Raw genomic sequence first — 27,159 nt, forward strand, 5'->3', positions numbered from 1 at the left:
GCACTCAGGTAATCACTACTTCCACCTCTCTCTTTGACAACCAAGAAGGCTGAGCAATTGGGACTTAACATGGCCAAAACTTTCACTCTCTGCAATAGAAAGCCTAGCCTGCTAGATATTTGCCAAGAGAACAAATTGCTTTTTAGCCAACACTGAAGTCCAGTGGCAAGAGTTAGAAGGAATTAAAGCTGCTTTTAAGTTCTAATCATATACCTGGCAATGACTTGCTGTGTAAACCTGGGTGAGTTTATCCATCTCTCCAAAAATAAATCCATTTCCCCATTTGTAAAACAGATGCAAAAAGACAACATCCAATCCAGTTCATCATTCAAAAATAACAAATTACATCACATGATAAAAGACTTGGGATTCTGAGGGAAAAAAAAGAAACTGAAATCACCTTAAGAATAAAAGTAAGAAGGGCAGAGAATTGGTTTTTACAATCCTTCTGGCTCTTTTTTGAGGGCTCTTCTCTATGAAGATTTTTCTAAAGATCTAACCCAAAACATTTCTGAGCCTAATGGAGACACAGTCAAAAGCCAGGTTACCAAGGATGTGAGAGGAAGAAATTTTAGAATGGCAATGTGGAGGAGGTGTGACCTGCAGCAATTGTTCATGAAGACCTACCTGTGAGAGCTCATCATCTTCATCATCAAAGGTGAAAGCCTTGAACTTGGAGCTGTTCCAATATTCCTCCTCATCACCCTTTGTCCGATTCATCTGGAATAAGAGTAAGACAGATATATGTCCCTCCCTGGATTGCTTCCAAAAGAGCGCCAAAAGCTTTAGATTCCTTCACTGCAAACTCTCCCTCCCACCCCACCCTGCAGTTATTGGAGATGTTTAAAAGAATTTGAGAAAGGAAATACTGAATCTGTCACGTCAAATCAGATCATTAGGTCTCCAACTGATCAAACCATACTTCTGATCCATTATCCGTTAATTACCCACAAGTAGTCATTCATTCCTAGAACAACTACTTTGTTCAAGGCACTCTCTCAGGTGTTGAGGGGATATTTACAAAGTGCAAGACACAGTCCCTCTTCTGAAGAACCCTACAACAGAACTGGGTATTCAGCATTGATACATATAAAGGTAACAGTACAAGACAGGCAAGAGTTATAAAAATGCATCACAAATTTTGCTGAATACACAAGATCAAAGTATCAACAAAACAGATAAGAACTGCATTCATGTATTGTTCAACATATATCTATTATTGAGTGCCATCTTTGAGGCACTGTTCTAGGCTCTGTGAATACTACAGTGAATAAAACTGGCAAATATCTTGCTCTCATATATGCTTGCTAAATGCCAGAAGAAAGAAAGCAAAGATTAAATGAAACAGAATTATCCTGCCTGTATCTTCAAATTATGAGTAATTGACCAAAAAGTATTGGCCAAAATTTAGGAACTGAGGGTGTGGCTAAGAAAAGTATAATAAGAATCAGTCAAAACACTACAAGTCCCTCTCATAATTCTAAAATTAGATTTCAGGACAACCCTCTCAGGTCCCCTCCCTCTTTGGGAGCTTTGTACTATCACTCAATAAACTTTACTATAAAAAAAAATTAGATTTCACTCTGAAAAAAATGTTTTGCCCTAGAATTACAAACTTAATTATCAATGCCAACTGGATAGAGTGAAAACTGATTTAAACGAAGAACTAGTTACCAAAACTCCCAAAGCAACAAAAATAACTCCAAAGGCTACACATCAAATTCTGAAGAATCAATTTGCTTTTCGTTTTATTTCAATAGTACCTTCACAACAGAAGCTTCAGATAGACTTATCATGGCAGCCCTGTTGAAGCTTCTTTTTTAATTGTGTTTTTTCCCCTTAGGATTGAATTGTAAGAATTCTTTTTTAAAAAAAAGATTTTAGACGAGATCGGCGCGCTCAGGGTGGGATGGCTTATTTTAAAAGAGAGAGAGTGCGCGTGCGCGAAAGAGCATGCGTAGGGGGGAAGGGCAGAGGAAATCTCAAGCAGACTCTGCACTGAGCATGGAGTCTAATGTGGGACTTGATCTCATGATCCTGAAATCATGACCAGAACCAAAATTATGAGTCAGTCGCTTAATCAACTGAGCCACCAGGTGCCCCTGTTGAAGCTTCTGATGGCCCTTAACATACTCTACAGACATTCCTCGACTTACAATGGGGTTAACATCTGGATATACCCAATGTAAGTCGAAAATATTGTAAGTTGAAAATGCTAAACAGCACAGCTTATCCTAGCCTACCTTAAATGTGCTCAGAACACTTATACTAGCCTCAGTTGGGCAAAATCATCTAACACAATGCCTATTTTATAAAAAGTGTTGAATATCTCATGTAATTTATTGACTGCTGTACTGAAAGTGAAAAACAATGATTGTGTGGGTGCAGAATAGTTTAAATATATCGGTTGTTCACCCTTGTGATCATGTGGCTGACCAGGAGCTGGGGCTCACTGCCACTGCCAAGCATCAAAAGACTATCGTGCTGTATATCGCCAGCCCAGGAAAAGATCCAAATTCAAAATTCAAACTACGGTTTCTACTGAATGTATATCACTTTTGGGATACCTGGGTGGCTTAATCGGTTAAGGGTCCAACTCTTGATCTCAATTCAGGTCTCGATCTCAGGGTCATGAGTTCAGGCCCCGTGCTGGGCTCCACACTGGGTATGTAGCCCACTTCAAAAAAAAAAAAAAAAGAATATATATATATATATATATATATATATGAATGTGTATCACTTTTACACCATCATAAAGTTGAAAAATTTTAAGTTGCACCACTGTAAGCCAGGGAATCATCTGTACTCTCACTTCCTGATTCTTGTGTTTTCAGGGGATACAGGAATTGCAAAGGTATGGTGGGAATTTTCTACTATCTGATCCCTTCCCATGGCGGACATCACTAATTGATTTCTACTGAACCCAGATGTAACTTAAAAATCCTTCTGTGTATTTAAAGCCAAATAAAGCTGGCAGATACAATGAAATCATCCCTCATGGTGGTACAAGCACAAGCTTTATAGTAGGCAGCTTTGAATTCAAATCTTGGTTTCCCAATTCTGAGCAAACTGGTTAAATAAATTTTACGTCTAGGCCTTGGTGAAAATGATACCCTACCTCACAGGATTGCAGTGAAGAAATAGGACTCAGGAAACACCTAGCAGGAAGTACATACAAAGGTCAATTCTTTTAGTACGGGATATTTTACTGATACCTTTCCATCTTGGTTTCCTTATCTCTAAAATGGGCATAACAATAGACACCTAACTTACAAAATTGTTGTGAGCTTTAAACTAGTTAATACTTGCAGAGCACTGGGGCACCTGGGTGGCTCAGTCGCTGAGCGTCTGCCTTCAGCTCAGGTCATGATCCCAGAGTCCTGGGATCGAGCCCGCATCGTGCTCCCTGCTCAGCAGGAAGCCTGCTTCTCCCTCTCCCACTCCCCCTGCTTGTGTTCCCTCTCTCGCTGTGTCTCTCTCTGTCAAATAAATAAAATCTTTAAAAAAAAAAAAAAAAGCTAGAAAGAAAATATTTTTTAAGCAATCCTAAAGATTTAAAACAACTAACTTGACACAAAAATGCTGAGAATGGCTCTCACAAACACGGAAGACTTTGTAGAGCATGTAAATGTCCCTGGCACAGATACCAACTTACAGAGCGCTCTGTCATCCTCACAACAGCTCTATAAGGTAGGCCTAGTAGATTTCATCTCTATTTCACTGATGAGGAAGATGAGGCACAAAAGGATTAGGTACCAAAACCACTTTGCTAATTGCTCCTATAATCCAGGTTTTCAGGCTCCTGGATCCTTTCCACTCTGACATGCAAGGTCCTTCTCTGTTTCACTCTAGGGTAAACCAGGGCAGGTCCTTACTTCCCTGCAGTGAATAAATTTCAAGCATAGCATATGTCCAACAAGCCCAGTAATCCACCAGTGGATTTCTGGAATCTTTTTTAACCATGCAACCGCAGTGGATACTTGACACCAATTTGTACTTCTAAAGCCAAATCAGAGCCTAGATTTACTTGCCAAGGAAAGAGATAAAGTTAATTTAACGTCTCTAGAAGTTACACCAACCAGGTATGATTTTAAAAGTGACGGAAAAAGGTGCTTCAACATGATTTCATATACAGCAGAGGCTTGTTCCTATCATCACCTGTTCACTTAAAGCCCACAAGACAGGGCAGCAAATCCAAGGAACATTAACAAAGGAAAGGAAAACAGGCATCAGGAAAAAAATACACAACCAACACGCCCCCTGCTTCAGGACGCTTCACAAACCAGCTACCGAGAAGTTAGATTCAGATTCAATTATGATCTTCGGAGCCAGGCTTATTACAGGTGAAGCTAAGAACTAAGACCAGGGAATGTGGGTTAACCGAAGACGACTCTACGGGCGAACGTCCAGGAAGCCATGGATCTACTGCAGTCGCCAGAGCCCGGCGGATCGCTGGCAGAGTAAATGCTCCTTAAAAATCAAATGTCGAGGTTCACTAACAGCCCCAATCCCGAGCGTACTCGGGCTCCCGGCGTACTCGGTCGCTCCGACTGCCAGAGTCGGGCCTGGGGGCGGTCTAGGGACGCCTCAGAGAATAGGGGAAAAGGATGTTTGGAATCAGCCACACACGCGGCCCACACGGCTGGGACACCCTCACCTCTTCCACACCGAGCCCACCCTTTCAGGACAGCGTCAGACTCTTCCGCCGCTGGACCACCCTTTCTAGTCAGGCTAGGCGGCGTAGAAAATGGGCGGAAGCTTATTCGAGGAGTGGGGCGGTGGGAGGGAATGTGAGTCAAGAGGAGAGCCGCAGGGCATGCTGGATATTGTAGTCTTTTCCCCTCCGCCGTCAAGCGTGTTCTGGACGGGACACAGAACTCTTTGACTACAGCTCCCAGAACTCCCAGCTCACCGCGCCTACGTCGTTTCCTTTACTTTTAGCGCGACCTTCCGAGGTTATCCAGCGGGTTACTCAACAAGACTACAATTCCCATGAGGCTCAGCAGGGCCAATTCAGAGGCTAGGGAAACAATGAGACGTATTGTTTGTGGCCTTACGGGTGATGAATGCTTGTATGAGCGGTTGCATTTCGGGCCCCTTTAGGGATAACCCGAGGGAGCCTGAAGGAACTCTAGAAGAGGCATAAGCTAAGGTCCGATGAGGTGGAACGGAAGTACCTGGTGAGAGTGAGGAGGAGCCGGAAGTTAAGGCGGGGAGGGGCGGGGGGTGGAGGGAAAAGCAAGCCAGGAGATTCTGCAGCCGCTTCTAGTAGTTTCCAGGCGCTGCCGGGCGGCTGGGACCAGGCGGTCCTGAGGCTGTGGCTGTGGCTGCTCGGGAGCTGGTGGCGGTGCGACAGGAGAGCCGATGGCCAAGTGGGGTGAGGGCGACCCACGCTGGATCGTGGAGGAGCGGGCGGACGCCACCAACGTCAACAACTGGCACTGGTGAGGGCCAGCGGGCCAGGCCGCGGGGAGCGCTCCGGCCCGGCCAGGGTTGCGGGTCCCTGGAACCTTGGTCGGAACAAAGCTAGGGCCCGGGGCAGCCGTGCCCGGAGAAGGGGGTGGGTTCTCACTCTGGCAGGGGTCCGTAGTCCCAGGTCCCTCCACGCACCACCACCTGCCTGTGTTTCAGTGTTTGGAGGGCAAGGGGGCGACGGGGAGGGCTGCACCCAGAGGAGGGGTTCCAGAGATACGAGAACATAACCTCCTAGCCGATGCATCCAGCCTGAGCGGGGACATGCTTCCCACACGTGGCCGGAGGAGTCAGTGAGACCCACACCGCCGTGGATTGTGTTGGGAGACTGCAGGGTTAAGCTCGAGGCTGCCGGGCTGGAATTGCTATTTTGCGGCTTACCGGTGAGATTCAGAGTCAGTCCTAAGAGACCGCTGCCTAAGTCTAGAGGGCAAAGGTTTGGAACGTGTCCTGCAGGTGCTGAGAGCTCAGTGATGCTGAAGATGCCATGGCCTCTCACCCGGAACTACTCATTTGGTTGTGTAGTAACTCCCGGGACTGCCCCTGGTTGCTGGGCAATCATAGTTTTGTAACATAACCACTTTTAAAAAGCCTCCTCTCCTTTATGAAATTAAAAGTATTTCCTTATCTTTTCACTCCGCTGAACTCGGTTCACACTGTCTTTTTACTTTGTTGCAGTTCTTTTCCTGCTGGTTTTTCTACTGTTTGGTACATTGGGAGGCAGAGAGTCATTTTTCTTCTCTGTGTCTCAGCCTGCCTGCTCTCCTCTTAACATACAAAATGTTTGATCTAATTTTTGTTTGTTTTGAAGCCCTGACTTACATTGTTTTCATGGCCATCTAGAGGACACAGTGTGTAGGGGATTTCTAGCACCGCCTGAATTTGACAGGTCAGAACACTGTGCTGATGAGGTCAAGATTATCAGTGTATTACTTCCTGGACTTGATAGCTAGATACTGCATTCTGCGGCCCACTCTTGTACTCCTGACCTCAGCAAGATGGTCACAGTTTTCCATTTGGTCAAACGGGGGCGCCGTATTTAAGTGTCAGATACTGACCCTAGCACCATCATGCTGAGAAAGGAAAGCATAATTTTCCATTTGACTTGTAACCATTCCATGCAGCCATTGTCTTTATTGACAGTATGGGATTCCTTGTCTTCCTAAAAGAGGATAACGCGTGTGTGGATGTACTGGAGTGGGACTGATCTTTTCAAACTCTTTGTCAGGCCTCTTTTAGCCTTGGATCCCCTTGAAAGCAGTCTATCTTTCATTTGGCTGCTGGTCCATAGCGTTGTTTCTGTTTTGCAGGACAGAGAGGGATGCTTCAAACTGGTCCACGGATAAGCTGAAAACACTGTTCCTGGCAGTGCGAGTGCAAAATGAGGAAGGCAAATGCGAGGTGACAGAAGTGAACAAGCTTGATGGAGAGGCATCCATTAACAACCGCAAAGGCAAACTTATCTTCTTTTATGAGTGGAGCATCAAACTAAACTGGACAGGTAAGTCCGTGCCAGGCTGTTAGGATAAACGTCAACCGCATTTTGATTGACCTGTTAAGGAGCCGCGGAGAGCAGTTTGGGCAAAGTTAGGAATTCTTCCAGGGAGACAGTGCTGCTTTGGAGTTCCATAGCAATCAGTATTGGGTGCCAAAATTTCTCTGCTGTTTTGGGACACTAAATGCATCTCCTCTCTGGCGGGGTGGGGGTGGGGGTCGTCTCACAAGTCCCCACCAGTGAAGCAGTTGGGTCACTGAATCTTTGGGCCACATAATATGTTAGGACATTTTATATGAGGTAATATTTCTCAGACTAGCTAACTTTTATCTCTTGGGTGATTGATTTAAAGGTGGGAAGGGGGATTTTTTTTTTGTCGTGATCTTTTTTTACTTTCTCCAGTGTGAATCTACCAGTTTTGACGATTATGCTAATGAAGTTTGTATGTGACTATAGTTTGGGGCAGTTTTATTCTCTAGTTTATGTCCCTTCTGTGATGGTGTTGGCAAAGAATTAGAGCCATGTATATGCCCCGCCTAGATGGTCCTAATAGTTGGGAGGCTAAATTTTAAAAGGCACTAAAGCTAAAGGAAGTACATGTAGGGGGCAAAGCATAAAGTAGATTTATGCTTCAATGAGCATTTCTCAAGTAAATGGTAATGAAGAAGGGAAAAGTAAATCTATCTGTTCATGACTTAAAAAAAAAAAACTAAAGTACAGTGGTGTGAAAGGACCCTTAGGTGTCCTCTTGCCCAGCCCTCTTTTTATAGATTGAGAAGCTGAGGTCGAGAGAAGGGAAGATAAATGTCTTGTTGGTTAATTTTGAAATATAGTCAGTTCTGCTATAACGTCACCCGTGTGTTCTAAAAATCACCATACTGTGCGAAATTGCTCAACCAAAACCACAGGGTTTATAGGGAAGACAGGGTTAGGGACAGGACAGAACACCCAAAACCTTCATCGGTGACATGTTTTCTAAATGTAGAAATGTAAAAATTGATAGCACAGTTCTACACATGTTAGATGGGAAGATATACATTAAAAATAGAGTAAACGTGCCGCTTTACCTTGAAAAAGACCCAAAGTTCACTTGTGAAAGTGGGCATCAGAAGGGTTGCAGCATGCAGGTTATTGTGAGTTGGCGGAAGGAGGGTCAGCTGAAATCAGAGGGAACGTTATAACACCAGTGTGGGTGGCTCGTAACACGGGGAACTGAGGTTGCTAGTAGATAAATGTTTGGGAAGTGTGTGTCTGTGTATTCCTGTGCAGCTCCTTTCAGCTGGGTGCAGTTTTGTGTGTGTTCACCTAGTGTTTCTCATGGAAGAAATCCCGTATTAGCAAGCGTGACATTCATGCTGTGATCAGATAGTCCCCTAATATGTCAGTCACACTGGAACAAACTTCATTTTCAGAACAAGCATCTTAGCAGAGCTGACTGCCTTGATTATCAACCCAAATTCTCCCTGGCAGAATTCACGCTAGTGCCACATCCACGTAGCTCTTAGTCCGCTACAGTAATAACACAGCTGGTCTCAGCAAATTTAATGAGGAAAGACGTTTCTTCTGGGGAAGGGGGGGAGGGCTGATTGCATCTGGCATTCTCTCAGAATAAAGAGGGTCGGTTCAGTATTTCAAAAGAAGTATAAGCAGAGGAGTAGGTAGGACTCCAGAGCAGACTTTGCCTGCAGGAGAGACTAATGACATTGCGTTGTTTTTGACAGGTACCTCTAAGTCTGGAGTGCAGTACAAGGGACATGTGGAGATCCCCAATTTATCTGATGAAAACAGTGTGGATGAAGTAGAGGTTTGTGCTTCCTAATTCCTCATCTGAGTCTTACACATCCTCTATTCTCAGATGAGAAAAATGACCTATCGTTCAAGATGAAAGCCCAGGCTGGGTTCCAGCCTTCAGAACCTCAGTCTGCAGATGATTTTCTAGGTCTGTGATGCCACTGGGAGCTTCCAGCACAGCTGGTGCTTATTTAATTACTCTGTTTTAGCTAGTAAATTGGGTTCTAACGTTAGCCACCATGGCTTTGGCAGAGAGAACTCGAGAAGGAGCACTTATAGGGATTGGAAAAATACCCCAACCCTCACGCATTTCCTTTGGAAATGTCAGCGGTTATCTGATTGCGCAGCACCCATATTCCACATTGTGGGTGCCCCTCAAGTTATTTACCACCTACTTCTGATCTTTCACTCAGATTAGTGTGAGCCTTGCCAAAGATGAGCCTGACACAAATCTCGTGGCCTTAATGAAGGAAGAAGGGGTGAAACTTCTAAGAGAAGCAATGGGAATTTACATCAGCACCCTCAAAACAGGTATCCCTTGAGTAGTTATGTATGCCTTGAGGAAGTAGTCCCCCCGCCAACCCCCGGCCATCAGACTGCTGAGTAAGGGGCCTGACAGACCTTTCTTTGCCAAATGAATAAAGATTTTGTGGGAGGGGGCTTATTTCATCTCCAAGTCAGTCTATAAACTCAGTAAGGGAAAGATCTAGAGATGGGTTGTCTGATATATTGACTATTGAGCTCTTGAAATGTGGCTTAGTCCAAATTGAGTTGTGCCATGAGTATAAAATACAGTGGGTTTTGAAAACTTGGTACAAAAAAAAAGAATGTGAATGATGAGTAGCTTTTTTATGTTGATAACCGTGAAATGATAGTTTGGAAATACTGCATTCAATATATTATTAAAGTTAATTTCACTTGTTTGTTTTAACGCTGTAATGTGGCTAATGTAAAATTCTGTGTGAGGCTGACCCTGTATTTCTGTTGGACAGTGCTGATCTAAAGATTTGGCCTCGCCTAGACTCACTGAGCACAGTCCTGGCCTATCTTTGATGCGCATTCGCCAGGGACACTTCGGGGGTCGTTAGGTAGCAGTTAGCTGAGCTCTCCCCTTAGAATTCCAGTTCGGCCCGTGTGTTCTGATCTTGGTGTTGGAGTACATAGCAGGGCTGTCAGGGGACCAGCGTAGAAGGGCCACCTCTCCTGGTGGGAGCACTTGCTCTGGTACCGTTAACTAACTGTGGTTGCTCTGTAGAGGTGAGGCAGAGTGGGGAAGGGGCTACGTCTGCATCTGTGGGCGTCTCGCCCTCTTGAAGTCATTGCAAATGCCACTGCCATCACTCGCTCCCATCCAAAGTAGGTCTCATGTACATTTGACAAGTTGTAATGCTTCTAATGGAGTCGGGTTCAAGACAATCCAAGTTAACACTCTGTCCTGCACCATATGCTCAGATACCTGTCTGGCATAGACCAAAAGTAGATAGACTCTTTCTCTGTTGTTACCTCATTCTGGGGCAAGATGGCCATGTTTGTCAAACTCTAAAGAAGCCCCAAATCTCAGCTTCTGAGAAATAACTTCCAGGAGCGGCGATTTTATCTTTTCAGAGTTCACGCAGGGCATGATCTTGCCTACGATGAACGGAGAGGCCGTAGACCCAACCGGGCAGCCAGCACTGAAAACTGAGGAGTGCAAGGTAAATAAATGCTGTTTCCATGTGCTTTTCCCTCTGACCTTAATCTCCAAGCCAGAGCGGCATGTGATCTGCCCGTGGTGCTTTTCGCAGTCCGCAGTATGTGGTTGGTTGTCCCTTTTCAACCTGGTTTTTATTCATTTAGAGCAGACCCCTAGAGCAGATGGAAGCTTTCGGGGCTTCCGAGTTTGACTATTGATTGCATTTAACACCACTTAGGAGGTTATGAGCACAGGATAGGGTTTACCTCATATATGGTCTCGATATTCCTTCTGACTGGGGTGTTGCTATTTCCGACTTTGATACTGGACGTCTCCTGAAGGTATTAGGCTTAGGTCACTACATTGACCTGTCAGAAAATTGATTGACTTCACCACATTTGCAGGTCCAGCAAATATTCTTTGTGGCGATGGAACGTGTGTGGTTCAGGCTCAGCACTTGGTCTGCTGCCCTGTTGCCCTTTTGTCAGCACAGCAAAGGGAGTCCCGGGGCGGGGAGGTGGCTGCTTCCAGCTATTTAAGCACAGACTTTTTCTTTGAGAATTAACACTGAGTGCCTCAGAAATACCTCATGATTTGCCACGTTCTTTGGTCAGTGGGGTTTTCAGTGAGTATCTCCTTCACAACAACCCGGAGTGTTGTTTTCAGTGGGAATTGAGGATATTCTGGGCAAGTCCCCCTCCTGACTGAAACATCCATGCACGTCCCTCGAAGCCCCTGGGACAGTTATCGCTAGAGGCAGAGACGTTTGTGAGGATGAATAACAGGCCTGTCCTGGAAGCCATGTTAGTGCAGGTTTCCCCATCCCTCTAAACCTTTTTCACTGCCGCCTCCACAGGCTAAGTCTGCTCCTTCAAAAACCCAGGCCAGACCTGTTGGTGTCAAAATCCCCACTTGTAAGATCACCCTTAGAGAAACCTTCCTGACCTCACCAGAGGAGCTCTATAGAGTCTTTACCACCCAAGAGGTAAGTGTAATCCTGTCCTTCAGGCCTCAGGGCATCTGCTGTTCTGGGTGACTTGGGTTGTGGGCATATCCCCCGTGTGTGCAGAGCAGGTACTGAAAAGCAGATGTTGTGAGGTTTTCCTCCTACAGGCAGAGGCAAAGGGAAAGCCCTTCTGTTCAACCTACGCAGCAAAGTGGACATGCGTTCTTTTTCCTCCCGTATACTAGTTTTGGGTGGTGTGAGTGGGCACCACTAGAAGCATTCTTGTTAGAAAAGGGAATGGAGGGGCGCCTGGGTGGCTCCGTCGTTAAGCGTCTGCCTTCGGCTCAGGTCATGATCCCAGGGTCCTGGGATCTGAGCCCCACATCGGGCTCCCTGCTCAGCGGGAAGCCTGCTTCTCCCTCTCCCGCTCCCCCTGCTTGTGTTCCCTCTCTCTCAGTGTCTCTGTCAAATAAATAAAAATCTTTAAAAAAAGAAAAAAGGGAATGGATCTGAAGGAATGGCACCCTGGATTCACAAAGCATTACTGAAGTCAAAGCCTTGAGTAGTAGCTGTTCCTTTGTAGTGGCACAGAGTCGATCCTGGTCGTTGGGCAAAGGGGTGCCTTTGGAAATGAGAGCTGAGGTGTGTGAGGATCAGCGGGTCCCACTGAGAGGGACGTCTTCTTCCTACCTCCTTTTTTCCCCACAGCTCGTTCAGGCCTTTACCCACGCTCCCGCAATGTTAGAAGCAGACAAAGGTGGGAAGTTTCACCTGGTAGATGGCAACGTCTCCGGGGAATTCACTGATCTGGTGAGTGCCCGCTAGCCCCAGACCCAGGATGTAGTCTCTGCTCAGAAGAATATATTGTTCCTTCTTTTTTCGGCTCTGTAGACAAAATGGAATCTGTCCAGTTAGTAAAAGCTCATTTTTGATTTTCAAAAGAACGTTGCAGTTAAATTCTCTTGCTTTCCTCGGATTTTTTTCCTTAGTGGAATAAAATTAGTTCTTCCTGAAGAGATCCTTTGTGGAAGAGGGGTCATATATATGGGTGGGTGGTGGCTTTCCATTGGCAGCACTGAAATGTCCCCTGGGCACAGCTGACCCAACCCAGCTTTGGCGTAAGGGGAGAAGTGGGGCTGGGGTTGGTGCAGAAGCCACCAGTATGTGGTCCGTGGTCGTCCGCTTTGTGCCCCTCAGTGGTAGAGCCGCACAGATGGTAGACTCCGTCCGAAAGGCAGATGGCTGCTCCCGGTCAGCATCGGGGACGTGGGGCTCCACACAGCACAGACTGATCTCCCTGATTACTTTAGGTCCCTGAGAAACTGATCGTGATGAAGTGGAGGTTTAAATCTTGGCCAGAAGGTAAGTACACGGATTTGCCCGTGGCTATTAGCCTCAGAACTCGTTCTTTTCCCCTCATCTCAAATCCTGATGGAAACCCTGGATCTGACCGCTCCCTCCTGTCTTGCCTGTCCCCAGGGCACTTTGCCACCATCACCCTGACCTTCCTGGACAAGAACGGAGAGACGGAGCTGTGCATGGAAGGCAGAGGCATCCCGGCCCCCGAGGAGGAGCGAACGCGGCAGGGCTGGCAGCGGTACTACTTCGAGGGCATCAAACAGACCTTTGGCTACGGCGCTCGCTTATTTTAGGGCTGGCAGCAGTGGGCGGCCCACTCCCTCAGGCCAGCCCTCTCCTGACCGGGGCTTGGGACTCCCAGGATGGCACCATCCCAACCACTAACTTGGGGCTGGGGCCCCTTCCCTCCACGTATACCTGGGGTTTGTGCATGTTTTCTGCTGGGTGGGATCAGAGGGCGATTTCTCTTTTATGTGTACATACGCTAAATAAACGTAATTTAAAAAACGTGCACAGCTGGAAGCCTGTATCGATGGGGTGGCTGGTGTTCATGAGTTCCCTTGAAGATACTGAATTAAAGGGGAAAAAACAAGCCCCAGGTTTTGTTTACATTCTGGCCGAGGGCAGAGAAATGAGGGAAGCCGGCTTCTCACCAGCATTCCTGCGGACTGCAGACTGGTACAAAGCCGCTGCCTGCCCTCACGGACGGAAGACGGGCTGGGGGGTGCTCTGGGGTAAAGCGTGCCAAGAAACCTTCCTGCTGGCGGAGGTGGCATCCTGGGCTCTCCTCTCTGTGTGGCCTCGGAACTCCTCCTGCAGGAACAGGTGAGCACCAGGTGCTGCTGTGAGCTGTGGCAGAGGGGAACTGTGGGCCTCAGGGTCACGGCTCCGGCTTCCTGAGCAGTTGCCAAGTAGCCCCCTAGCATTAGCTCATGTGATCTCCATAATAGCCTTGGGGAAAAGATACTACCAGCATTTTCTGTTGCATAAGAATCTAAATCTTGCTTTTCTTCAGTAATATCCCAGACCCGGCAACTGCCATTTAGCAGAGTTGAGATTGGGAACAAGGACTGTAACTTGCAGGGCCGGTGCTTGAGTCTAAACCACTGTCTACTGCCCTTGTCGCTGGGTTCATCCCCTCAGCAGCTAGTGTGCCAGGCATCCCTCCTGGAGTAAAAACTTCCAGGCCTCTTACTAGTCCCAGAAAGAAGAAGACATCAGTGTTCTTGTTAAAGAGTATTTTTTAAATACCTGGTTCCACTAAACAGGTTTACAGAGCACTAACCAAGTAGCAGGGATATGTTCAAATGGGGCAGGAGAAGCCAGCTCCCCCCCACCCCTGGGGCCGGAGAGGGTCACTTTCCTGGACCAGCCCCGCCCCGGCGTCCTGCGGCCCGCAGGACTTGGAGCCTGCTAACCCAGACACCTGGCCTCCTGCAGGCACAGCTATTTCCTTCATCTATTTTTGCCCCTTTTGTTAGGTGGCATCGGGGCCTGCAGGCTAATCCTACCAGTGTGACTTGGCCACAACATTGTAGTTAAAGCAGAAAACCAGTACTGATGGGGATCAATTAGACCCCTGAAAGCCACTTTTGGCTTGAATTACTTAAAGGAGTGGTGGACGGAACTAATTCGCATCTAATTTGGCATTAGATCTGCCTCCTGGGGGGTCCAAAAAGATGCCTTTTGATAAAGAAACCTGGATGGTAGCTTGAATCAAATCTAGGGGCCCCTCCTAACAGACTCCTCCTCCTCAGAGACCAGTGACAAAAAAGGAGCCCTTTCATACCTGGCTGGAGAGTCAACCAATTCGATAAGAGTTCTCGAAAAAAGTCTGAAGCAGAGATCACAAACACCTTAATAAAAACAAAAGCATCGGGCAAATCACCTGCCCCATGACACGCTCAGTGACAGTTCACATCCCCAGTGCTGACAATGACTGTTCCAGGTTTTACCACTGCCATTTTACTGATCGCATTTTTGAGCCTAAAAAGCAGAACGACAGAGCTAAAAACATAACTATGGACTTGACTGGACTTGGGTGGAATTGTGCCCCTTCCTAACGGATGGGGCAAATTCTCCTGTATAATGGATACAATAGGTACCTTATCAGAGCATTAGAGAGGACACCTAGAGAAGCACTGGCACTTGGTGGCATTTGGCAAACATCCCCTAATAACGGCTGGGCTCCAGAGCCCAAGTGTCTTCCCTGGAGCAAGAATATTTTGAAAAGCTAGTTAATTGGCCAAATTGCAAATCATAGGCCAAGGACTCACCTCACTCAGAATCACCTGGGGGAACCTGTTAAATTCAGCAAATTTTATGGACTCCGCCCCTAATTGATTCTGACTCAGTGTGGGGTGTAGCCCATGTTTAATAAATACTGCAGGTGATACTGAGGTCAGGATGCAATTTGAGAAGCACCCCAACCCATTAAGAAAATGTAATTGTAGGGGCGCCTGGGTGGCTCAGTCGTTAAGCGTCTGCCTTCGGCTCGGGTCATGATCCCAGGGTCCTGGGATCGAGCCCCGCATCGGGCTCCCTGCTCCGCAGGAAGCCTGCTTCTCCCTCTCCCACTCCCCCTGCTTGTTTTCCCTCTCTCACTGTGTCTCTGTCAAATAAATAAATAAAATCTTTTTTTTTTAAAGATTTTATTTTTATTATTTATTTGAGACAGACAGAATGAGAGACAGAGAGCATGAGAGGGAGGAGGGTCAGAGGGAGAAGCAGACTCCCTGCCGAGCAGGGAGCCCGATGCGGGACTCGATCCCGGGACTCCAGGATCATGACCTGAGCCGAAGGCAGTCGCTTAACCAACTGAGCCACGCAGGCGCCCAATAAATAAAATCTTTAAAAAAAAAAAAAAAAAGAAAAGAAAATCTAACTGTAATGGAGGAACCCAAAGAAGCACATTTGGGACCTTTTTGTGACTAACGGGACAAAGGCTCTGACACGTTCTGTCTTCCAGCAGACAAGGGAAGTCAGCAGGATCTGGCAGGGTTCGTACCACTGGTTGTTTTAAACCCTGGCAAGAATTCAACCTGACTGGTCTTGCCTGACCTAGGACCCTTTAGGAGATACACCAGACAGAGGAAAACGGGACAAACCATCCTGGTGACTGGGCGGTGGTGGTGTTCATGCTGGATGCATGGCCACAGAGGGCTCCCGGGGTTTGGGACAGGAAGAACAGCGAGTCAAGACATTGACCTCACCAACACTGGACCCGAACAGGGGGAGGGGGGCCTCTCCTGGGCCTGGCACTGGCCATGCCTGAAATCCTCCCTTTAACAGGGTCAGGGACTTCTCCATCACTGTTTCTCCCCCCACACACACCTGTGCCCTGAGCCCACAGCCACCTGCACGGCGCCTCTTTCTCCTTTGTCGAATTTGAATAAACACCATTTTACAGCTGACCTGCTCTCCAGCCCCTTCAAGGCTCCTTTCCAACTCCCTTTATCTTCTGTCATCTGTGGCCTGACATGGTAGCAATTTCACCTGTCACTTAGATTACAGATCAAAAAAGTGGCCAGCTAAACTCAGTTTGGGTAATAGACAACCACTAGGTACAGATTAAGTTTAGACAATGTGTTTAAGTGTCAAGTTATATTAGAGAGGAGGGGAATTAGCAGATTCCTATGAAAACAGACTCTGGGATGTCTTTATCGTCTTATTTAATAAAAAGTTTCTGCTGGGGCACCTGGGTGGCTAAGTTGGCTGGGTGGCCAATTCTTGATTTCAGCTCTGGTCATGATCTCAGGGTCCTGGGATTGAGCCCCCTGTCGGGTTCCCCACTCAGCATGAAGTCTGCTTGGGATTCTCTCTCCCTCTCCCTCTGCTCCTCCCCCCACTCTCTCTCTCAAATAAATAAATTTGAAAATTTATTTAAAAAATAAATAAAAACAGTTTCTGTTAAAAGATAATTAAAATATGCCTGTGCTAATAATCATGTCGATTGCCCCAGACAAGAGAAGGGGAGTGAACTTGGATCCCATCTGGTGACGCGAGACCTGGCCCTCTCTGGCCCTGTAATATTTTAGTTGCACCGCAGTATTTTTAGACTGTGGTCCAGGACCAGACTAATAAACTTACCTCTAGGTATGATGGTTATGGAAACATCTGGCTCTCTGAGCATCTCCAGGTGGTGGCTTGGGACACATCTTGTCTCATCCTACTTCCCGATAAGTCTCTGTTCTTCCCCAAGTGCCAGGAGTGTCTAGTAAGGGTACAGGTCCACTTCTGTCATCTTACAGGTATAGTCCTTTGGGCAACTCTGCGCCGGATCCCTTGGGCGCAAACCACTTCGTCTGGAGTGCATGCCATTTACCGCTGACTTAGAAGTCCTCCCGTCCCCAAGAACTAGCGAATGTGCCCCTGAGGTCCGGCCAGCACCTCCCCACCTCCCAGGCAACGCCATACAAGTGTGAGTAGGGATAACTCACATCTACATCCAACCTCTGCACTCCAGGAGCCCCGCCCGCCCAGCTGGGTGAAGGAGTCACAAACACAACCATGGCTTGTGTTGGGCTGCAAACAGGGCTCCCTACACGTCTGCTGAGGCTCCCAGTTCTTCATCAGACAGAATTTGAAAATAAAGTGCTTTATTCTGGAAGCCCCTGCAGCTCACGAAGCTTCTCCTCTCGTTTGGTCTTTATGACAGCCCTGCCAGGGCCGTCTGTCCCTCGCCATGGGCTAGAAAACATGGGCTCAGGGGGCCACGTGCCCTGCTCAGTCTGTGGCTAGTAAGTGGATGAGCAGTACTCCCACTACTCCATCTTCTGTGACCCCGAACAGGACCCCCGCCCTGCAAGGAATATAGGATGGGAACACTGTTCATCCCAGCTCCTCTCCAGGGGTCCACTGGGCCCACAGCCCTCCTGTAGCTCTTACCTGGATATTGGGGTTTGGGGCACTCAAGTCTGTGTTGGCCAATCCTGGCAGCTTCTGCAGCTCAAGCAGCAAGGAAGCGTCCTCCAGGGTCCTGGGAGGGGCCGCCTTGTCTGGGCTCAGGGCTGCCGGCTCACTGAGAGCCCGGCGCCTGTGACGGCATGGCCCTGCCTGAAGGCCCTACGAACGCTGCCAGATCCTGCTGACTTCTGGGGAGCAGTGGGTTCCCCTCTTCTTCCCTAGGAGAGCCAGGATCTGGGAAGGCTGATACCTGAAGGAGAGAGAGGGGGAGGGAGGGGTGATTGGAATCAGGGCTTGCCCCAAGTGGACTTGAAGAGGGGGATTCAGGAGCCCTGGGGTCTGTCCAGGTCACAACCCCCCCCCCCCCCGCCATGTGACTATGTATCCAAACATACCTGCTTTACCACCTCAGAGGTGAGTGAGGCCATGTCCACAGACTACTTGGACAGACGGTGCCCACATGAGGCATGACAGGGAGCTAAATGAGGTTTCTACACATGGAAGAGACACAAGCCAACCTCCTCATTTTACAGATGAAAAAAACTGAGGTCTAGAGAGGGAAGCATGTGTTTCCAAGTGCAGTTAGCAGACCACATGCTCTTGCCTGGGAAACAGACAGCGGGCCTCCCGAGTCAGGGCAGGAAGGCCCAGAAAGGCCCACAGGGAAGTGAGGGCAGACCTGGGCTCTCCCCCAGCAGGCTCCCCGGCCACTCGCCCTCCCAAGCCATCCACGTGGGGGCTGTATTCCTTAGCATCCCTGACCGCTGCTACCTTCCTTCCTCCAACTGCCCACCTGGGGCCCATTCCAGGGGCTGGTACGGCTGTCTGTCTGCCAGTTAATTCTCTCCACCAGCCAGTGCCCCTGCGGGGTCCACACCCGGACCGTCCCTGCTTCTGCTCAGATAGTAAGTGAAAGACCCTGGTTGTCTCTGACTCCAGCTGCAGCCCTCACCTGCTCAGACAGTGGGACACTAGGGTGGCCGTCCACCTACTTGCAGGCTGCAGCCATTACTCAGGTCTCCACAACAGGACAGAAAGAGGACTGTCCAGAGCTGCCTTTATGAGCCTCAGGGGCTGGGAGCCTGTGTATCCTGCCCCACTCAGTCCACAGCTTTGACCCCCTCTCCCACCTCCTACCTGAAACGGTGTGAAAAAACACAGGTCTGGATGGTCAGATCAGCTTGGGTTCAAATCCCAGCTCTGCTTCTTACTAGCTCATTCCACTTGATCTGCAAAATGAGGATAATTCCTACCTGGAGGGATTGTCAGAATTTTATTTATCAAACATTTCCCCAGCATCTGTGTGCCAGGCACTTTTCTAAACACTTAATCACTCATGTCATCCTCCCAACAACCCTCAGAGGTAGGTGCTAGCTATCATCCCCATGGAAATGGACAATGGAGGCTAAAGCACAGAGAGGGCAAGTAACTTGCCCAAGGTCACACAGACATTTAGTGGTAGAGCCAGGATTTGAACCAGACAGCCTGGGCCCAGAGCCCACACTCTTCTTTTTTTTTTTTTTAAGATTTTATTTTTAAGTAATCTCTACACCCAACGTGGGGCTCGAACCCACAACCCTGAGATCAAGAGTCACACGCTCTACCAACTGAGCTGGCCAGGCGCCCCAGAGCCCATACTGCTAACTGTTATGCTCGGACAGTACAGGCAAGAGTGTGGAGAGTCTACTTCACAAATCAGGGGCTTACTCAGTCTAGTTTCTCACTATGACTTTCTTTCCTTGGGTTGGAAAAGAGAATCAGAACCTTCAGTCTCTCCCCTTTTGCCTCTCCCTGCAGGGATCCGCAGAACGCCCGGTTCCAAGGCTCCTGCATTAATCACTGTGGGAGCGTGGTGGGAGCCTGGCCCTGGAGTCGGCAGCCGAGTCAAAGGGCTCTGGTCTGGACAGCCAGGCTGGACGAGCAGAGATGGACAGCCGAGTAACAGAGCAACTCAGCCCCTTCGCTGACCAGTCCCGGAGGCCTGGCACATCCCCATGGGCAGCCTTCCTGGCAGCTCCCAGCCACGAGGCCACCAAAGCCCTAACTGGCCCTGTGACGTGGCTTAGCGGCTCCCCTGTCTGCTGCCTCTGGGGCCCGGGCACAGACAGTTTCAGGACAGCAGGACGTCAGGGCCTGCAGCTGCTCTGGCTGATGCGGAGGTCCCTGCCCCGCGAGCAGTTAGGCAATAGTTCTCAGCTGAGGACATTTGGCCAGGTCTGGAGACATTTGTGGTTGTTGCCATTGGAGAGGGGGTTGCTACTGGCACCTTGTGGGTGAGGCTAGAGATCCGACGACACACAGGACAGCCCTCGTACAAATCATCCAGCCCAGAATGTCAACAATGCTGCGGTTAAGAAGCCCTGCCCTCGGGGGGCCTGGCTGGCTCAGTCGGTAGAGCACGTGACTCTTGATCTCTCGGGATCATGAGTTTGAATCCCATACTGGGGGTAGAGATTACTTAAATACATACATACATACGTAAACTTAAAAAAAAGAAAAAAAGAAACCCCGCTTAAAGTCAGGCTGCTTAGGTCTGAATCCCCAGATAGCCTGGCTTCTGACCTGTGGGACCCTGACGGGGGACATAACCTCTGTGAGCATCCTTTTTTTTTTTTTTTTAAGACTTTATTCATCTATTTGACAGAGAGAGACACAGTGAGAGAGGGAACACAAGCAGGGGGAGTGGGAGAGGGAGAAGCAGGCTCCCCACCGAGCAGGGAGCCCGATGTGGGGCTCCATCCCAGGACCCCGGGATCATGACCTGAGCCGAAGGCAGACGCTCAACGACTGAACCATCCAGGCGCCCCCTCTGTGAGCATGCTTAACTGTAAAATGGGGAACAGTGATGGGAAAGAGCTGGTTATCCAGCAGGTGCTCGGAATGTGCGTTTCCAGCCCTCTTCAACCTCTCCACTCCAGGTGCCCAGGTGGACCAGATGATAAGCAGAGGTCGTAGAAAACCCCGGCTAAACATCCCAGCCACACATGCCCCCCTTCTCTGGAGCTGCTCTTGGGGGCCCCTGCCCCGTGTTTCAGGCTCCAGGGAACCCCAGGAGTGGAGTGGAGGGGGGACACCCATCTTAGTTTGTTCCTTCAGAAGCCAACCCTGACACAAGAATTCAAGGGCAAGTCGTTCCTTTGGAAGGTGATCCCAGGAGACAGGAGCAGGGAGAGGGGGCATGAGTCGGGGACAGGAAGCAGCTAATACAGAACGCTCCCAGGTTAGTGACCCCGGGGGGCAAGTGGGGCTCAGTCCCATCGGGTGTCTCAGCTTTTCCCCAGAAGTGGGGGGCTGGGCTATGTACCTACAAGCCCCGCCGGTCACTGGTTGAGGGCTGCCGGGGGGAGGAGAGGATTTGCTCCCCGGGTGCCTCAGGCTTGCCGTGACAGCTCAGAGCAGGCCCTAGTGGCAGTGACAGCCGTCTGGCGGCCGGACACCGGCAACTGGAAGAAAGGGCTGCAGAGATCCGGGCAGAGCCCCCCGCGCCCTGCCGCGCCAGAGCTGGGTGAGCTCATCTTCCCTCCCAGGCCTGGGCCAGGCCCTTTAGGTGCCTCTGTCACCCCAGCTAGACTGCAGGCAGGACTTCGAGTCTGCTTCGTCCCTGCTGTAGCCTGAGCCTAGCACAGTGCCCGGCATATACAGCAGGAGCTCAATCAATCACTGCCGAGTGACTGAACGAACACTAGCGACCCCGAGAGCTGAATGTGACCCTCTCTGTGTTAATGATGAGCCTACAGAGGCTCAGACGGGGTCAGGGATTGACGTGAGGTCACCAAGGTTACCGTATCGAGCCCGGGTTCAAACTCAGCTCTGGCTGATCTCAGTGCCCATGCCTGGGTGCACACACACGTGTGTGGACACACATGACAACAACCTCCACGAGCAACCACGTCTGCATTCACAAAGCACTTCCGTTTTTGTCATCTTGCTGGCCACCAAATGGAGTGGTAACGGGGGTGGGCTGGAGGCCACTCGGCCCGGGTTCCAATCCCAACTTGTGCACTTCCGAGCTGTGCGACCTTGGGCAGGTTAACTTAATTGGCCTTAAACTCAGCCTCCATAAATTAAGGAAACAGCAGTCTCTGTCTTGTATGGTTGTTGAGTTAGGACAAGGGCTGCCTCAAACATGGCCAGTGGGCAGTGAACCTTACCTAGAGGTGGCGACAGATGGTTTTGAGAGAGAGAGAGACCCTGTCACCAGGCACCGTTAGTTCTTTACATCTTGGTTGGTCTGAAGTCCCCAGCACCACCACTGACGTGGGAACTCCGGGGGGCGTATTCCATCGGCCTGAATTCTGAGGCTCCAGAACCTTTAAGAACACCTGTCCTATCCCACAGGACCGCCGCCCCCATCTGTTAGCCTCGCACGTGGAGTTTCGCACAGGCACAAATACCCAAGTCCGTTCTTTGGGGGAATGGTGTCAACGCCCAGATAGACATGAGATGTGTAGACATATACCAAGATCTATGCCCCCCCCACCCAACACACACGCATCCTCCCAGGCTTGGCCAGGCAGCCCTTGACCCACGTGCTTCCAGTCAACAGAAAAGCCCTTCCTGCACCACATGAGCCCACCGCTAAGCTGCTTCAGCCCCCTCAGTTCCCCCGGCCTCCCTTCCCTCTGCCGTAGGGCTCAGGACCTTGCTCTGGACAATGAACCCCGCGGCCCGGTGCAGCCCAGCACCCCGCTCCCCGCAGCCCCAGCAGTCCACACCCATGCATACAGAGCCAGGCCGCGCACGCAGTCACCTTGGCCTCCCATGAGGGGCTGGAGACCTAGGGCTCAACAGCACCTGCCTCTTCAGCCAGGCCAGAGGACCCCAGGCAGAGGAGGGGGCTGGACTTCACCCTCCAGCCCTCCCGGCCCCCAGCAGAGACCTCAGGGCTCCTCACTGTCATGAGAGTACTAGTGATGGGGCTGGCTGCACGCTGGGCGCCCTGTGTCCTCGCACAGGCTGGGCATCCGACTGACTGCTCTGAGAGGCCCCACCTTCTCATCCTGCACTGCGCCCCCCCAACTACGTAGTCAATGCTGCCAAGCACGCTCACTGGATTCTCACGCCCCTTGGGGCAGGTGCTCACGTCCTCCTCACTTTGTAGACGAGGCAGCCGAGGAGCAGACAGGTGAGGTAATTTGGCTGGGGTCATCCAGGACTCGAGGCAGAAGGTCTGGCTGGAGGGGCTGTGCCTTAACCCTGTGCTTTGCCAACTCCGAGCAAGGGCTGTACCTTCTGGTTCGCGGACCGCCGCTCGGGTGCGGAGTGTGCCGAACAACCAAAACACTAGAGCAGGATGTTCTGCTTCTCACATCCATCTTTCTGTTTGATCTTCGCAACAATCCAGTGAGAGGCAAAGGGGAGGAACAAGATGGGGAGACCGAGAGCCAGTGAGGAGAGGACTTGCCTGGGACGACCAAGCAGCCCAGCCTCCTGGCCCCCGTTCCTATTCTTCCCTTTCTCCCTCAACCAGCTCTCCGGTAGTTCCAAATTCTGAGCAGGAAGAATGGTCTGGAGGGAGATTGATGGTCACAGTCAAGGTCCAAGGAGGTAGCCAGCTGCCAGGGGACACTGGGGGTGAAGTAACAGGCTTGGCATCACTCACACCTGCGTGACCCTCACTCACTGACTGGGCTAGGAAGTGGGCACACCCCAACCAAAGAAAACCGACCTGCAGGAAAATATCTGCTTCCTGGTGCCCCGGCCTGGCAGCTGAGACCTTTCCACCCATCACGCCCCTCCTGCACTCCAGCCCTTGATGCCAGGCTGGATGACGCCCAGGACCGAAGTGCTGACTAAGCACCCCGGCCGTATGTATGACGCTGCCCCAGGCCCACAGGCTCCCGCCTCTGGGCCTCAGCTCTTCACTCTCAGCCCGTCCCCTCATGCATGCGTCCTTCTGTGGGGACCGCATCCCTGATGCTACGGCAGGAGCGCCTGCAGCTCCACCCCATGGAGGACCCTTCCTGCGGGGCAGTCCGTGCAGCCTGGAATGCTGTCCCCTCCCTCCTCTCTCTCCCCTAGTTCTCATCTCCATCACCCTCTTGTGGCCCCAACTCCTCAACTCTTTCCCCCACCCCCAGGTCTTCCCTTGCCTACCCAGGAGGTGGTGGGTGCCAGGGCGAGGTGTCCAGGGGTCCCGGAGTTAAGCCAAGCTGGGTTTCAATCCAGCTGCAGAACCGTGGGTTAGTTATTAGACCCACTGTCCGTTTCCTCATCCCTAAAATGAGGAAAACAAGACAAGGAACACAAAATGCTAGGCTGTGGCTGTTTGGGTGGTGTTCTGATCCAAACTAGAGCAGAAGACCCCCAAGGCAGAGCTCCGTCATTCCTTGCCCATCTAGAACCCACCAAATCCTTGTAACGACGATGCCACACACGTGCACCGTGCTTTCTCACCCAGCAGGCCAGCCGACAGAATGGGCTCTCTTACTCCCATTTGATTGTGGGGGTAAACTGAGGCTCAGCAACAGGCCTGCCCAGAGAGAGGGTGGCACATTTTGTTCCTGATGCTGATGATTTCAAGACTTTTCAAGACTTCAGATGAGCAGGCTGGGGTATGTCAGGCAAAGATGGACCACAAGGTCCCTGGTATAGCTCTTGAAATGACAGCCCTGGCTCCCAAGCTCAGTTAGGCTTACCGGCTCAGTGCCTTGATATTTCCCTCTGGAAAATGGGAATAACACCCATGTGCGACAATGAAATAACATCACATAAAGTACTTCACACGGACTCTGCAAGGCCCAGAGAAGGCTTACTTTCCCTCAGTCATCCTGTACCTTTAGATAGGCTTATGTTCTTCAGCTTCTTCTTTGAAGTCTTTGGAGTTGTCAGGTATTTCTGACATATCACCTAAGGCCCTAGAATAGCACTCTGCCTTATCGCAACAGGATTTCTTAGCTAACACCTTGATGTGGAACAGCTTTAACACACATCACACAGACTTATGAAGCAATGTTTGAGCTAGATGAGATCACGGAGATGACTTAGCCCCTTATTTTAAATGTCAGGAAATCATCCAAGGTGAGTCATACATGAGTTAATGACCCACTGGGACCAGAACTCCAGGCCTGGGATCCAAGCTCTGTTTTTCCTTCATGGCACTAATTTGCTTTAACATGTTTTTGAGGGTTCCACCAGGCCCTATTCTAGGGCTGGGGATATGATTTTGGCTCTGAAATAACTCATCCTCTAGGTTAGTCTTGGGGGAAGATCTGGCAAACATATAAAAAATAATCACAATACAAACCAGTAAGTACTAAAATAGAAAATATGTCAAATGAGTAGGGGAAAAAATGTCAATTCAATTAATTGTATGACCACTGTCATCTCCACCTAGGAGGTGGGACTGGCCAGGAGCTGTTCAGTTCCTCTGGATTTGTCTACAGCAGTGGTTGCCAACAATGGTGAGGGGAGGGGCGTCCCTCAGGAAGCCCTGGGCAATGTCTGTCTCTGTCCAGGAGTGGGTGCTACAGGCATCTAGTGGCTCAATGCCAGGGATGCTGCTAAATATGCTACAATGCACAACGAAGAATTATACGACCCCAAATGACAGGAGTGTGCAGGTTTAGAGGCTCTGGTCATAGGATGTACTCGCAACAAGGGGCAAAAATTGGACATTAGGGGCAAAAAATCTTGGATATTACAATGGTTTGTAACACACCAAAGTGCCATAGTACATAGACAGTATATTTATGGTATTAAAATTTCAGTGGGAGAGGCATTTAGGGGGAAAAATATCTAAAAGTCTCCTTAGGAGGGCAGCATTGAAAAAAAAAAGGTGGATAAACACCAGTCCACAGAGACCCCAAGTACCAGGCCCTTGCTTCCCAGGCCTCTTGAGGGCCTCAACAGCCTAGGCACTACTAGCCCCCCCAAGCTGGGGTACCACTCACCCACCAGTCTCCTGCACCCGGCTGGGCCTCCCGGTGTCCTCATATAGAAAATGGGAAGAACTACTCTGTCCTCCTCCTGGAATAGCTCAGTGCATGGGAGGAGCCAGGACCCCCTGCCACACCAGCCTGCATTCCCCGGAGGGTTTTGTCCCCATGCGGATGAGTGTCCACGGCAGTCCACGGAGGAATGGCTGGACTGCTGACCCCCGGTGCAAGGAGGCAGGTTTTGACAGACCGTGGTTCCTCTCCACCTCTAAACCACTCTTTTTCAACTCACTCCTCTGTTTTCAGTCGCACCCCCAAAGCCCACTCACAGGCCACCCAGAAAGTGCCCCCCGCACATCAGGTCTTAGCGACCTCTTCTGCTCTTCCAAGTACGTAGTAATATCAAGGTCCCTGGCTGATCTTACTCCCCTGCAAGTTGAAAGACCCCACTCACTACCTCATCTCATCTCAATTCACACCCAAAGGGACTCAAATCCTCTGCAGGTCTGATTTGAGGCTGCACCGGCTGGTTATTCGGCCGGTCCAATCTCAGCAACTCCGCGCAGCGCCGCGTTCGGCTCCCACCATCCCGGCTCCTCTCGGAGCGCGCCCCTGGACGGGATGGGGGAGGCGCGGGCTGCAGGAGAGGTTCGCTCAGGGCGAGGCAGCCGCGGGCGGGAGAGGCCGGGCTGTCCCGCGGGGTCCGCGCCCCGCGCTCAGCCCAGAAGTGGAGTCTCTCCCCCGCTGGCCCGCCGCCCGGCCAGGACGGGGGCTCCCACAGGTCCGGCGCACCTGGCCCCCGCCCGGCGCCCGCCCTCGGAGGTCGCCGCTCGCGCCCCGGCCCCGCCGCTCACCTCCGCCGCCTCGCGGGGCTCCGGGGCCGCGGCTTCCTCACGGGGAGCGCCCGGCTCGCGGCCAGCAGCGCCGCCAGCAGCACCACGCCGAGGAGGAGCCCCGCGCGGCCGGGCAGTCGAGGCGTCGTCTCCCTCCCGGCGCGGCTCCGCGCCAGGCCTCCCGAGCGGCTCCCGCGCGTCCCTTCGCGCCGGGCCTCGCCTCCTCCAGGGCCGGGAGCGCGCGGGCCGCGGGGGCGCGCGGAGCTCGGCGCGGGAGGGTGGGGGCAGACAGGCGGCCGCGGGGGCGCGCGGGGCGGGGGGCGCCTTTCTCGGGTCAGCGCCCGGGACGTCCTCCGCGCTTCCCGGAGGGGCGGCTCCTAGGCGCGCCCGGACACTCTCGGCCGGGCGGGCGGGCGGCTCCCTTTGATCTGGCCGCCTCCCCGCCCTGTGTCCCCGCCGCTGTCGCCGTCGTAGCCCCAAGCGAATTCCTGGCCGAGGGACGTCGCAGCGGCCGGCTCGCTCCAGCCCCGCGCTGCCGCTCCCGCGGGGCGCCCTCCCGGCGGGCGCGCCGACGGCGACGCGACACTCGGACCGCCGGGGCCGGCGGGCGGGGGACGCGCCGCACCCCACGCGGGAGCCCTCAGCTCTTGGGCTTATACCTCGAGGTAGGTTTGCTCGGGGAGGGAGGCCAGGAAGTCACCCCCCCCAAAGCTCCCCCAGCTCCTCTGCTGGAGGTGGAGCCCAGAGAAACACCTGACACCGTGCGCCCGATTTCCTCAGGATGTTCTCAGAGCACGTCAAAAACCCAG

The 27,159-nt window shown here is 51.0% G+C and overlaps 2 protein-coding genes and 1 non-coding gene across 11 annotated transcripts in view; 1 reads left to right on the plus strand and 2 right to left on the minus strand.

Annotated features, from left to right (window-relative positions):
* VIPAS39 (VPS33B interacting protein, apical-basolateral polarity regulator, spe-39 homolog) overlaps positions 1–26,509 on the minus strand; it is a 54,608-nt gene extending 28,099 nt beyond the window's left edge. For 4 of the 8 annotated variants that reach the window (XR_010405281.1, XR_010405280.1, XR_010405279.1 and 1 more), the window contains exons 1-2: positions 4,658–4,815; positions 628–720 (exon numbers count right to left, since the gene is read on the minus strand). Coding sequence is in view for 5 of the 8 variants with exons in the window: in XM_045901317.3 (XP_045757273.1) it covers positions 628–720 (93 nt within the window). In the remaining 3 variants the exon portion in view is untranslated. Of the gene's footprint in view, positions 1–213; positions 372–627; positions 721–2,567; positions 2,678–4,657; positions 4,816–16,824; positions 16,949–17,622; positions 17,891–18,777; positions 18,870–22,869; positions 22,969–23,736; positions 23,858–26,371 lie in introns of those variants that run through there. The other 4 variants (XM_064571416.1, XM_064571414.1, XM_064571415.1 and 1 more) reach the window with 4 other exon arrangements.
* AHSA1 (activator of HSP90 ATPase activity 1) lies at positions 5,218–13,246 on the plus strand. 2 transcript variants are annotated; one of them, XM_045901319.3, is made up of 9 exons: positions 5,220–5,444; positions 6,783–6,973; positions 8,689–8,771; positions 9,172–9,289; positions 10,364–10,452; positions 11,287–11,415; positions 12,085–12,186; positions 12,687–12,738; positions 12,856–13,246. In XM_045901319.3, exons 1-9 carry the CDS (start codon positions 5,365–5,367, stop codon positions 13,026–13,028), a joined length of 1,017 nt encoding a protein of 338 aa, XP_045757275.1. In that variant the 5' UTR covers positions 5,220–5,364; the 3' UTR covers positions 13,029–13,246. The 2 variants fall into 2 exon arrangements, with proteins under 2 accessions (XP_064427487.1, XP_045757275.1); XM_064571417.1 differs by lacking the exon at positions 12,085–12,186 and having other exon boundaries at positions 5,218–5,444.
* TRNAK-CUU (transfer RNA lysine (anticodon CUU)) lies at positions 19,190–19,262 on the minus strand. Its single transcript has one exon. It is a non-coding gene; the product is annotated as a tRNA-Lys (tRNA).
* Positions 26,510–27,159: the final 650 nt, after the last annotated feature.

This window comes from Mirounga angustirostris, unplaced genomic scaffold (assembly GCF_029215605.1).
Source record: "Mirounga angustirostris isolate CCGP_5_RB_7025 unplaced genomic scaffold, mMirAng1.0.hap1 SCAF_9, whole genome shotgun sequence".
Classification (NCBI taxonomy): domain Eukaryota; kingdom Metazoa; phylum Chordata; class Mammalia; order Carnivora; family Phocidae; genus Mirounga; species Mirounga angustirostris.

Bases quoted from the DNA above. Each gene is read 5' to 3' on its own strand.
- AHSA1 (XM_045901319.3), top strand. From the start codon at position 5,365: ATGGCCAAGTGGGGTGAGGGCGACCCACGCTGGATCGTGGAGGAGCGG. The intron at 9,290-10,363 runs GTATCCCTTGAG...TTATCTTTTCAG, and splicing joins CATCAGCACCCTCAAAACAG to AGTTCACGCAGGGCATGATC. The intron at 12,739-12,855 runs GTAAGTACACGG...GCCTGTCCCCAG, and splicing joins GTTTAAATCTTGGCCAGAAG to GGCACTTTGCCACCATCACC.